The sequence below is a fragment of the Harpia harpyja genome, chromosome 4 (genome assembly GCF_026419915.1).
Source record: "Harpia harpyja isolate bHarHar1 chromosome 4, bHarHar1 primary haplotype, whole genome shotgun sequence".
Lineage (NCBI taxonomy): Eukaryota > Metazoa > Chordata > Aves > Accipitriformes > Accipitridae > Harpia > Harpia harpyja.
Window position 1 is genome coordinate 40,738,623 of NC_068943.1, and position 12,805 is coordinate 40,751,427.

Here is a 12,805-nt window from a genome sequence, read left to right on the forward strand (position 1 = left end):
TGGAGAAATGAACTGTCCTATATAAACTCATAAAAACATCCAAAGGCAAAAGGAGAAGAAAAAAAAAAAAAAAAGGCAGAACTACCTGTTCAACTGAATCAACAGGTAAAATCTCATTTGCTTTTAACAATTATTTGTGAGTTATAGTCTACCCTTCCATTTATACACCTAGATGAACAGCTTAAAATAAAGAACATACGTGGAATCAGACAGTGAGATAACCTAGATAAATACTAACAGAAAAAAACTTTCCTCTCTATGACAGGCAATTCAATGACCAGCCAGTTGAGTAATGTCAGACAAATTCCCTTTTACTTTATAAAAAAAGATAAACATTTATAAATTACCAATTTCAGTAACTGTCAAAGGGAGAAAGGTGAGAGAGCAAAGCGTATAATATGCTTTAAGAATGACTTAGCAGCTAAAGCCACAAGGGAGCATCGGCGTACGCCCAAAGCAGACTGAACCTGGCTGTTCCCATACATTTCAGCATTACACCTCCAAATACACACGAGCATGCACACTCTGACAGACAGCGAGACAGACGGACAGCTCTCCCTTACCAACAAGCTCCTCTGAGCAGGTCCCCCCCACCTCACGTAAGCAATTCCCCTCTTCCTTCAGGGCATCGCAAATGCCTTCAGCAAAATGATGACCACGGGGCCAGCAGAAGGACCTGCTTAGCCTTCAAATTATATCCTGCCAGTTTTTTGAGCAGGCTTTAATGACTGGTAGACAATTTACATTCATTCGACCCATTAAAGCTTGATCACTAATAAGGCTGTTAGCTTTCTCCGCAGCGAGCAACGACTGTAAAACAAGTAGTAAACGTGCGAGCAGCAATAGTAAAGTTTCATGGAGAGATAGTCTCCATACTCGAAGTTACCCTTCCACTGTAAAACCCATGCTGGATTTCTCCCCATTTCACTGGAAGAAAACCAAGCAAGCTGGAATTACACAGGTGTGATCTTGTTCCAGGGAAGAATTTTTCTGAGGAATTAGTGGCAAGTTGGATGCAAGACCGGGAAACAGAAGAATCCAAAAACTGAGGTGAACTTACTCGAATATTCTCCTAACTTTTTTGGCATTGAGAAGCTTGGCCTAGAGACTCCAAATTTTAAAAATCTGTTGATCTTGGCAGAAGACTATGCCAATTTTCAGGGAGTTGTGGCTGGAATTATTAAGTTAATAGAAGCAGTTTCCACCTACACTATGAACATAGTTGTTTTTATATACCCACGTCCTTAAAGCAGCCCTTGCAACATCTCCCCCTACCACTTTAGAAGGCAAGAGTAAAGAAACCATATGGAAAAGACAGAGAAAGGGAGGGGAAGGCCTTGGGCTAAAGAAGGGGAACATAACGTATCAGAATATGGCAAAGTCATTTTGGGGGGAGATTAACAGCATCCAGAGATGAAAGGCTAAAAAGGAGCACCACTTTGTATGCAGTATGGGTATGCATGTCATAACCACTCATATATTCATAAAGACAAAGCAAAACCCAGCAAAATTGTCTTTCGTAGCACAAACACACAGCAAAATTCAGGCCAGTTTTTGTGATTTTTACGATGTATTTCTATCTTTTAAAAGGGATTGGGGTGGGGGGACTGCTGTTTCATGTTTCGCCTTTTAAAATAAATATATTTTTCTTTTTAAACACTTTGCAAATGACTGGAATAAATGAAGACATTACAGCCTGTAGCTGCTCATGACTGCCAAGATACTGAAAATTATCATGCCCACAGAAGAGCTGGGGGAATGAACAAGCCCTCCTACACTGAAGGCAGCGAGCAGGCTTAGTTTAAAATCACTAATGGAAGGAGAATTCGAGCTAAGCTGTCCGACTTCAGACAGATGCAGATCAGGGAGCACTCCTCCATTCCTGTTGTTTCTAGCTTATCTATGTAGCGGACTGCTTTTAGCTGTGGCAGAAACATCTTAAACTATGCCAGTTAACTCCAAAGGAAGGCACCTGGTCAGGCTTTACCGTGATTTTTGTTTCCTTTGCAATACATCTCAGGAAAAAAATTTGCTGTATAATTAACAGAGACACCTTCACAAGCACAATTCCCCTCTGCACCCCCTTCCCTGGAATATTATTAAATAAATTAAAAAAAAAAAGGCAAACCAAAAGAAGATGACCCCGAGAAATATCTTCTCAACAGGCTTTGCTGACAAAAGGCACAAGAAGAACTGAACTGCTCTTTGCAATGCTTCTAACTCTTAAGACACCTCAGGAAAATACAATTACAGGCGCAAACCACAGCCACCACTGAAAGGCAGCCCATCATCTTGGCTGGAAGGCTGCAGCTTGCCAAAGGCATTCAAACAGCAAACAATACTGCTGAGCTCGTAACAGGAATTCCTGGCAGCTGATGCCTCCACAGGCGGAAGTGATTCTGGTTCAAGTACCTCCTTTACCACTGATAACATGTTCCTACCACTTGCAGTGCCAAAGCTTAACAGATAAGGAGAGGATCTTCCATGCATCGTAATCCAATCCTGTTCCGACAGGGCTTTATTTTTAGAAGGCAGCTACATAAACGCAGACACAGAGAGACAGAGACCGTGCTGTTTCAAGGGGTAAATCTGTGTCAAATGCAAGATTGCTGAAGTGATATGAATGTGCATTACAGCACTTTCTCTCCTTTAGCAATGGGTTTTTCAGGGAGCAAAGAATATTATCTGGGAAGCGCAGAGCTGATCAGCCCTCCATATTCCATTACTAAAACCTACTCAACTAAAGATAATTTCTTAATTGTTTCAAGTGAAGCCTTTATATCTGGCAGGAAGCAAAGATATTTACGGAATGGCTAATCACTATTTCTCCTGCTTATATTAATGGCACATAGCACTAAGTAAAGTAAAATCACATTTTTGCCACGTTGGGGGGAATCATTCTATTTTGTGTAACTTAGTGACATAGGGGTTTTGTTGAAATAGTTCAATTCCTATGTATTAACCAGCCCTAAAGCTCATTATGTGACACACTTGCTGTACTGAGATACTCAAATCACACGTGAATGAGTTACCTTGAGCAGCTCTACAGCTAAAAAACAAAATCTGGAACATGCAATCAAATCAGCCTGGGCTGAGCACCATGCTCATGCATTGAACGTCAACTCAAACGAGTGTCTGGAAGATGCTGCGCTGTTTAGTGTGTACACATCAACTCTTTCTGTGTTAGTCCAGCTATCTGCAGTACACCACACTGTGCTGGAATGACTCAAGCCCCTTTAGAAGGAAGCTTTTCCAACTAGCAGATCCTGAAATCATGCTTAAATTTAATAAGCTGCCTTACAAACTGATTGTGAACTTATTTTAAGTTACATTGGGATGATTTAGGCACTTCTGAAGTTAAAATGCATGATAGGCCCTTCTACCTTAACGTCAGACCTGGAAGTGATGCTGAGGACTTCTAACTCCACACTTCAGTGCTTAACTGAACACTAAGATGCCCTGTACAGCAATACGTGTGCAAGCAGCGCTTGCTTTGTATATTAATGAATTGAATTTTGATGTTCTAAAGAGAGAGGCATCACAGACAGACGTTAGCCAAGAACTGTGGAAAGGCAGCGGAACTTAAGAGAGAAGGAAGCCAGCAGAACCGACCTAACCGATGTTGAGTAATCACAACCTAGCCATGGGCTAATAACATATCGTTTGTGAGACACAGACCATAGCAAGGTTGAACCACAGTTTTGCTCCTGCTAACAAGACTCTTAAACATTGATCCGATGTTAGACTAAAATAAATCTATTATGCAGAGCCTGGCTTTTCATCATAAAATTAAAAATCAAAGATGTAGCCTTAAAAAATAAATGCAGTAATAAATGTAAGGTATTTCAGCAAAATACCAGTGAATTTCTGGCACTGATGCAATCTGTAAAGCCTATCCTATAACCACCGCTTTGACATCAAATACTTTGCCTGGTAAACCAGCTATTTCCTGCCAATGCAACAAGTGTCTCGCTGGCCAGACGCAGATAAGGTCAAAATACATGGCTGTTGAAAGCAGTATAGCTGAACATTTCTAAAGAGAAAAAACCATCCCAAAATGCACCTAGTTTTGTTAGCATGGTGCTAGGATAAGACGAGAACAAATCCTTTTTTATACATCTCTGAAAGTTAATTTAAAACGATCTCATGAGGTGAAATGCCAAGATATTAATACTGATTACACCACAAGACCATATTATAAGTGACATAAACGTTACAAAACAATCTGAAATTTGGCCAGGCTGTTAATAGACAGCATTACACAATTCCTGACACAGCCAGATAATACTGCAGTTCTGCTATGTACATTTTTAACAGTGAATAGATTTTGAAAGGAGTTTACACCCACTACCCCTCAGATGCAACTTGGTAATTTGCTATTAGGTGCCAAGCTGTCATTTACAAGTCACTTCAGCCTACTGCTATTCTCCAGTCTACCTTGTTATCACAAAGGAGCCACCAATGAATGCCACTTGCTTAAAATGTATGAGCCCTATATGAACCTATTTTAAAATCGATAAACTAATACTTCTGTTGTATTAATAGCTTTCATTTATTTTACCATTAATACTGGTCTTCCAAGGAAATACTGTAATGCCCTACTCTTCCGTATTTCAGGAGCAAAGCTCTGTTCTTAATATATTTTTATCTGTATAAAAAAGTCATTACACTATGGGGATCTGTCAGAAATCTTGCTTAGAAAAAGGAAGGGACAAGAGGCACAGAGCTGGTACTTAGGGCCTGATTCACCTTATTTAAGCACACGTTTTGCTTTAGGTGCATGAGTAGTTAAGCATGCACATTTTTTTCAGAGGTAGCAGCGGTGTAAACAGAGAATTGACCCTCCCAACACACACACAATCGCACTTTTATGACAGTCCCTCCCATGCTGCTGTCATCCACCGTTCTCACCCTGGCTTCGCCACACAGACACTGAGAGAGAAAACAGCTCATCAGGAGCCTGACGTGACTGCACAACCAGTACTACTTTGTCTTCCCGGGCTACCTTCCCCAGTTACCGTTTTTCAGCCAGACTACTCCTCTGGTTACAGCAGCTGGTGTTCTGCTAGTGCCAGAGGGCACAACACAGAGGACAACTGAGCAGGAGCATGGAGAGCCGGCGGTGCAGCAATGACACCACAAAAACGAGTGCTAGACAGCACCGGCTCCTGCCTGTGGAAACTTCCCACCAGAACATGCTTCGGGTTTGTTGGCAGAAAAACACGAAGGAAGTCTGTAAAGAATATATTATCTGATTTTACTTCTCCCTCTCACAAACACAAAAAATCTCAGCATATCAACCCTACAAGTATGCCCTGCCATCCTTAAAACATTCTAAGAAATGCTTAAGCCCACAAAAGAATTAAATTATTTGCCTTTAAAATGCTTTAAATACTAATGCCATGTGAAGGTTGTAATCTCTCCCTAGCTTGCACATTGTGCATATATTTGTGTGAATATCTCTGCATGATGGAAAGGAAAACTCAGAGGACCACATGATGCAAAACACATCTGTGTATACACAGAAACCTGCTCAACACCTACTCCAACATAAAACTTCTCTCCAAAATGACTGAAAAATTAGCGGTGTCAAATCAGAAAATTACCAGGAGACTACAAATAAGGACATAGATTAGTCACACTATTCCTATGCACAGAAGCTGAAAATAAAGAAACCTGGTTTTGCTTCAGAAGATTGAGGACTGTTCCTGTTTGTGTCAGCAGCCCATCTTCCAGAGACCTCATTAAGAACTGAGCTCTTTGCTCTGGTGCCCTCTTAAGCCCACTAATTTGCCTAATTTACTCTGCCTTTGTGTATATGTATTTCTGCCAATGCACATACATCCCGTGCTCAGCAGAATGGACCTACTTAGAGCCACTAAGTGTGAAAAATAGTAGATACGAGCTCTGAATAGGACCCAAACCTCTTCTGAGTTGGAATTTTACAGAGACAGAAAAAACAGATGCATAATTGCGCTTGCAAAACTGTCAAGTACGGAAACATGAAAGGCTGTAAATAATTCACTCTATATTACAGGAAATGTTTTACAAATGAAAAGGTTGTAACCTCTTTTTGGCTACAAGGCTGGCAGATGCTGGAGGCATTCCTGCTTCTCTAAGTGCAGAACAAGATGTGCCCTGTTTATGAGAAACCAGCAGTGATTCTTGGTTCTCAGCCCTCCCTGGTACTGCTCAATGAAAAATGCTTCTCCCTATATTTCTGATGGATGGATCACAAAGGAGTGAAGCCTGCACGCTTCTAGAAATGCAACTCAGGCTGACTAGCAATTTCTTGTATTCTGATGACACAGCAATGCACAATGCAGAGCTAAGATAACATGAAGAGAACGGATAAATTTGAATTCTTTATATTTACATAAATAAGTTCACACAACTGTTTAAAGATACACACACATAAAATAAAAATATGCATGCAGTTATCACAGATGGCTCAATAACGAATGTTTGATGCAGTCTTAAACCAGTGACATCAGTCAAATCCAGTGGAAATACAATCATCTCTGACCTCAAAGGGGTGGCCACATGGCTGAGTACAGATTCTGGCCCAGTACACGGAAGCAATTCCAAACAAAGAGACACTATTGCTTTAACTTCTTATCACTAAACATTTTGCAACAAACTAAACAAACCTTAGTGGAGGTCACTCTACCGACTCCCCAACCCAGGCTAGTTGGGAGCCAAACACAATGGTGTTTTCTATATAAAAGAAATCTGAAACTCACCTGTATGTTGCCAAAGTCCACATTTTCATAATGGAAATGTGCACATTCAGCCATCTTCGGGAAATGACCCTTTGTAAAGGATAACCTGAAGCACATCAAAAGCACACCATAAGACAGATGCAAATCACTGAAACAATGCTCAGCATCAAGTACTGTTATAAAATGCAGTTACTAATATAAAGTAATAACGACTTGCTCATCCTAAGGCCAAGGGAACAGAGGGATTTGTTGATGTGATGCACCAAAACAGTGGAGAAAGGAATTGAGCAAGAAAGGAAAACTAAATTGCAAAGTGGCTTTTATCATTGCATCCTTAAAGAATCATGTGGCATTTCATCAACACCAAAGCCCACATCTTTTAAGAAAAGGTGCAGGCACAAGCCGCTCTACCTTTACAAATGCAGTTTTGCAGTGCAAATAAACAGCCTTACACGAGACACATAGAAAAGTAGAACTTTACCTGTGAAAGGCATCACAGCCCATCAGTCCCGGGTTGATGTATCTGAGGGTGCAGAACAAACGCTATTTATCCTTTGCCTTTTTAAAATTCAAAAGTGAGGCATAATTATTCCCAAGTGTCTCCAGTTACAATGATGGCTGACAGGGAGATCCTCTGGCTCTGCAACATGCTCTTGCTTCTGCTGAAGCTATTATAGCCTCCTATAGATATTTCGGGTGGTGAGCCAATGAGATTGTCATTATCTAGCTCTCTCTTCCCACGGGAATATAAGTGGGAAGTGAGATGCAGCATCTGGCTGCTCAGCACTAGAACAAAGAGCCATTTCCCTTACAGCATCAGAGCATGACAGAGAGGTGATCTGAATGCAGAGATCAATCAATATTGGGGAGTTCTGGTCCTCAAGTCAGCACTCTTAGCAAAGACAAGTCGAGTAATATTGATTACTTTTGATCCCCTTTGCAGGTTAGAGGTTTGAAACCTTAGCTGCAAGCGTAAGTTGGTTTACATTCTCTGGGAGAGAATGAGAAAGAGAGAGAGCAAGATAGCGTAAGCCCATAGGAAAAAAAAATATCTGGGAGATCAGAGAAGAAAAAAATACACCTAAAAACCAAAAATTGTGCAAAACCCATTCAAATGAAGACATACAGGACAGAATGCAAAAAAAGGAAAAGAGAAAAAATATCAAATAGAAAAAAAAAAAAAGTATCTAGGCCACCCACTTGTCCTGGTTTAGCTTCCCAGAGCATAGCAAGACAGGGAAAATTTTCTCATTTATACATTGCCTGGGCTTCTCTTTGGGTTTTTTATATATATGGTTTTGGTTTTTTATTTTGAATTAATCAGTTTCAGGAAGAAATCACAAAAATTTAAAAATACAGTAGCAGTGATGGTCAAAACTCAAAGAATGCTTCTATGGCCAGAAACAGGTGAGAGCCAACAAAACTTCTCATGACCCCAGTTTTAGACTACGCTAGTTTTAACTTACTTCGTTTCACGTGGATTTTGGTTGCTCTGATGAAGATATTATCAAAAATTGTTGCCAAATGCCCTAGCTGTATTGCAGGACAACAGCTAAAACCCAGGACATCAGAACTAGAATCCCAGCAAAGACAGGAAAATCAAAGAACACTGGTCTTACTTTTTCACATTCTTCACTTTCATACTTGCTGTGCTGCCACAGGTCCGGAGTGGCAATTCCCCCGGAATGTCAGGGATATCTGCACCTCTTGCCTGCAAAAAAGAAAGAAAAAGCAAGGAACTTAAAATTTGACTGCATGGTACGGACTAATGCCTGCTAAGCAGTAGCCCATATATTTTTACATATACATAAAAACACGGGTGAAATCCTGTCTGTGCTAGAAGTTGCACTTCTGCCTTTTTAACAAGGAAAACCGAACCTCAGGATTACGGACTCGAATGTGATTACCTCTTCCTGAACCACGTTGCAGAGCTTTGCTAATTCTTAGTAATAACTGCGAGATCCAGTATTTTATTTGTTACTACTTCTAGTTTCTAAAGAGGAGATTTTTCAGAGGTAGGAGTCTAACATATATGTCTAAACTCCATACTTAGACTCCTCATCAAGTACCTGACTTTCCAAACATCTGTGCACTTAGATTCAGGCAGAGGCATTGGAAGAAGCTGGATAGCTCATACAGTGGAAAAATCAAGTTAATGACAGAGCCGCTTCTATGTGGGAGGTGAGCTTTTAAAGAAGATGTTTGAAGCTATTGGTGTAAGTGCATGAACATATTAAAATTCCTTAATCACTAAAATTCATTTACTTTACTGAGGCCAGAACTCCAAACTCCCTCTTTTCATTTGTTCTGTCATGCTTTCCCATCCTTTCTTTCCTCCAGCTGCTTTTTCATAAGCCGTGAGCCCTGCTGGGGTAGCACTCACCATCACAGGGGACTCTCAAACACTCAGTACCACATGTTTCTCTTGCTGTGCTGTACCAGGCCCTAAGCTCGAGAGGAATGAGGGGTTTGAGGTGAGGCTTTGATGACAAGAGCAGTGATCAAACAGGAAGATCATCAGGAGAAAAACACGGTCCCTGATGTTGGCCAGAGTTAGCTCATTAGTGATGTGGGTGAGACCCATTGAATGAGCTTTTTTTCTGCTTTATACAATGCACTAAAAAACATGAATAATGTCCAAAATAGTGAATGCTCAAGCAAGAGGAAGAAAGGCACTTCAGCATGCCTTCTCTCACAGGCCTGGAACAAAAAAGTGTTACATCAAATCCATTTTGTAATAACAGGAGTAAACAGATGACCTCCCCGATCCAGATCAGTACCAATGCTTCTAAGCTGGTCCACCAAAAGATCTCTGAACAGAGGTGATCAGTCCAAAAGCTGTTATATATAACAGAATACAGTTGTATGCTGCAGTGTAAAATATGGAAACAACTTGGTCCTTGCCTCCAAAACTTTAGAGTCAGACTATTACAATTCAACCTAGCAGCCCACATACAGGATGAACAATGGGGGAAGCTTTCTTATTCCCCTCCCTGAAGCTCTCGTTTTAGCTTGACATGGGTCACATTTACATGTGCTTCACCACACCATAGAGCTGCAGTAAATAAGTTTACATCATTCACCATGCCTGTATTCATTAACTAACAGCAACAGCGCTAGAGGGAGCGATTCATCTCATTCAACTCCAGACATGCATGAGGTACACAGCTACGACTGCGTTACCTACCCGAGGCTCCTTGTATAGTCACCAGAGATAAACAGGCACTTTGGGTCCAGTTCACCTAGTTCAGACAACTAGGTTAGGACAAAAGCAACCATGTTGCAGGAGTATCTATTTCCCCCTTGATACAGGGAATTCAGGATGACCCTGGCTCAGATGCAGATATGCACCGTAGGCAGCTGCATTCATCCAACCAACATCACTGCGGCTTACGTAGGACTTGAGTAGAGCACATTCTCTTCATCCAGACAAATTCCTGTTATTTCCAGCACTGCCCTTGGAAAAGGGATGCTGCAGCTATTATGAGCGGGGTCCCCCCTTTCAATATAACTGAATAAATGTGAAGCCAGGATACTTGCTCTCCCAGTTGCACCTTTCACAGCCCTGAATATAAGCAGTACTTTAACTGCATTGTCCCACAGCTGTACAGAACATGCACACCCACTCACTGAAGAAAAACAAGGACAATATTTATACCCTTAAATAAACCTATCCTTGGCTGACTGACTGTTACTAAGTACACAATTACTTTAGTACGTAATAGGACACTTGAGAGTCTCATTGTGAATTTTTAACATTAAGAGGATCACCGATTTAATAAACCTTACAGGTCTTTTACATAAGAAAATAACTAATTACAGTAATAAATGTGCCATTCCTGTAAGCTGCTTTTAGGCAAAGCTGGATGTGCTTGCCTTAATTTTATAAGGAACAGAATTTCTGTAGGAAGAAAAATAATTTTTATTCTCCATCAGCAGTAGAAGCTGGTGGGATATAAAAATGGATAAACAAATCTGACAGAAAAACGTGGGCTTCAAGCCAGTTTGCGGCAGTGGGTAGAGACTACCCTGGATCTGACTCAAAGCAGCGTAGGCAAAACTCACACCTCCAGGAGACTTAAATGCCAGCATCTCTCTTTGAAAAAGTTGTATTATCCTCCTCTTCCCAGTTGAGTTATGTCCAAATTGCGCTGGAAGGTGATATCTGCCTCTCCCATTTCTAACAGCATGTATCCATTTAAATGGACTACAGTGAGATGCAATACAGTAATTAACTTCAGTTACTTTTCCAATTAGATCTGAGCTCTTTGGACTCTGCTGCAGAATGACAATCTCTCATAAGTCTCACAGTTGAGGAAAAAGGGCAGAATGGTGATCCTGTGCAAGCTAAAATCTTTAGTATGAGGTACTAACACCAGAAAAAACTTGGTGAATAGATAGCTAAGCAAAAAAGAAACTTATTGCAATTTTAGAAACCATATTACTCCAAAATAAACTGCAACTACTTTCCATTTAAACGAAAGATACATAGCTACATAAATGCACACTTTATTCACTACTAGTTTGTACCTGTTTTGATCCAAAACCTGGCATGCAAAATGTCACCCTCGATTACCCTCCTCTCAAAATACAAACAAAACACTCCAAATGAGATTTGTCATCTTTTGTGCTTTGTGTCACAGTAATTTAATTTTAAAAATCATTTTGAAACAGTTGGATTATTTACATCTGAAAATTAGCTAGCTAGCATCACCAGTTGCTTCTCACTTCCCTATTTTCTATGCATCACTGTTCTGTGGAAACCTAGTAATTGCATAGCAAATCTGTTTATGCAAATTTAGTCCAATTTTCACTGCTTAATGTCACTGTTGCATCAATCTGCTTTGGTCCAAAACTTGGTAAACAAATTAGGACTCTATCCCGAACACAGTCAATTGACTTTATCAGGATCCTCAGCCCTCTTACATTTCAGCGGAAGGCTTTTGAGCAACACCACCAGTCTCCCCTGAACTAAGATATTCTCCTATCAAAAGCCCACTAAAGACTACACTTAAATTAGAGGCAGTTGGGACAATAGTTGAGAACTTCAGTATTTTATAACAGACACCTACATCGATTGCGAGGCAGGTAGGTCCCACTAAAATGTTTGCTCCAAGAAATTTTGGGAGAACGCCTGTCTGTCTGTCCCACCTCCCAATGGATGGTCATTTTTAAATCACCACAGCTGTTTGCTCGGTGGGTATCAGGAGGACCCCTGAAGTACCTACATCACTTGTGCAAATTTCAGGTGTTGCTGCTAAACTGCCTGGGAATCTGAGAGCTCTCACCAATCAGGGTGTCTAGCTTTAAGCACCTAAGTTTGAAATTTTTGGTCTTTCTATTTAGAGACATGATTTGGAAAACTTCAGCTTTGTGCTCTCTAGCACACAAAACCTTAGTCATAAATAATTTATATCAAACGATTCCGCTGCATAATATGAAAGGGTTTTCTCCTAAAAAGTCTCATTGCATTTAACAGAAAACATGTCAGCCCGTCTCCCTCACATCCAGAAACGTAACACAATCTGAAAATACACGTAAAATTGAAGGAAACAGTCCAGTGAACACGATATGATAAAGTTTCCACCTTGGTATCCTCAACAGGGGAGAATATTGAACCAATGCAAAACCCACAGCCACAGACTTACACTGGGACACACAAGAAGAGAAGAAACAGTGGAATCCGACCAAGCTCGAGCAATCCCGTAACTGGTAAACTGGTTTTCCAAAATACTACTATAAAACCCCTGCAGAGATACCATATACAGGATTGGATACAACGGAAGACTAGACAGGTCAGCATGTATCCAGGTTACTGAATTCAAGTGGGATTTCTGAAGGCAGAAATTTACTCTTAATCCAAGGTTAACACAAAGCCAGAATAACTATTGGACAGGTAGTAACATTTATACATGTTCCTACCATCAGTCTCTCACCAAAACCAGTTTGGAGGGACCAGATTGCTCTGGATTCTTTCAGCACATGGCCTTGTTTCTAAAAATGGCAGAGCTGATTAAAAATGCTAGTTGGTTTCCATGACAGTCTTTCCTTTACATCATCTTAATTTCCCCTCGATTTTCTTG

At 40.6% G+C, this 12,805-nt stretch overlaps 1 protein-coding gene across 5 annotated transcripts in view; it reads right to left on the reverse strand.

Annotated features, from left to right (window-relative positions):
* Nucleotides 1-12,805, reverse strand: part of ARHGAP32 (Rho GTPase activating protein 32) — a 267,989-nt gene that overhangs the window by 141,544 nt on the left and 113,640 nt on the right. For 3 of the 5 annotated variants that reach the window (XM_052786349.1, XM_052786346.1, XM_052786347.1), the window contains exons 3-5: nt 8,342-8,433; nt 7,204-7,245; nt 6,744-6,828 (exon numbers count right to left, since the gene is read on the reverse strand). In XM_052786349.1, the coding sequence (XP_052642309.1) occupies nt 6,744-6,828; nt 7,204-7,245; nt 8,342-8,433 (219 nt within the window). The remainder of the gene's footprint in view (nt 1-6,743; nt 6,829-7,203; nt 7,246-8,341; nt 8,434-12,805) is intronic. The other 2 variants (XM_052786350.1, XM_052786348.1) reach the window with 1 other exon arrangement.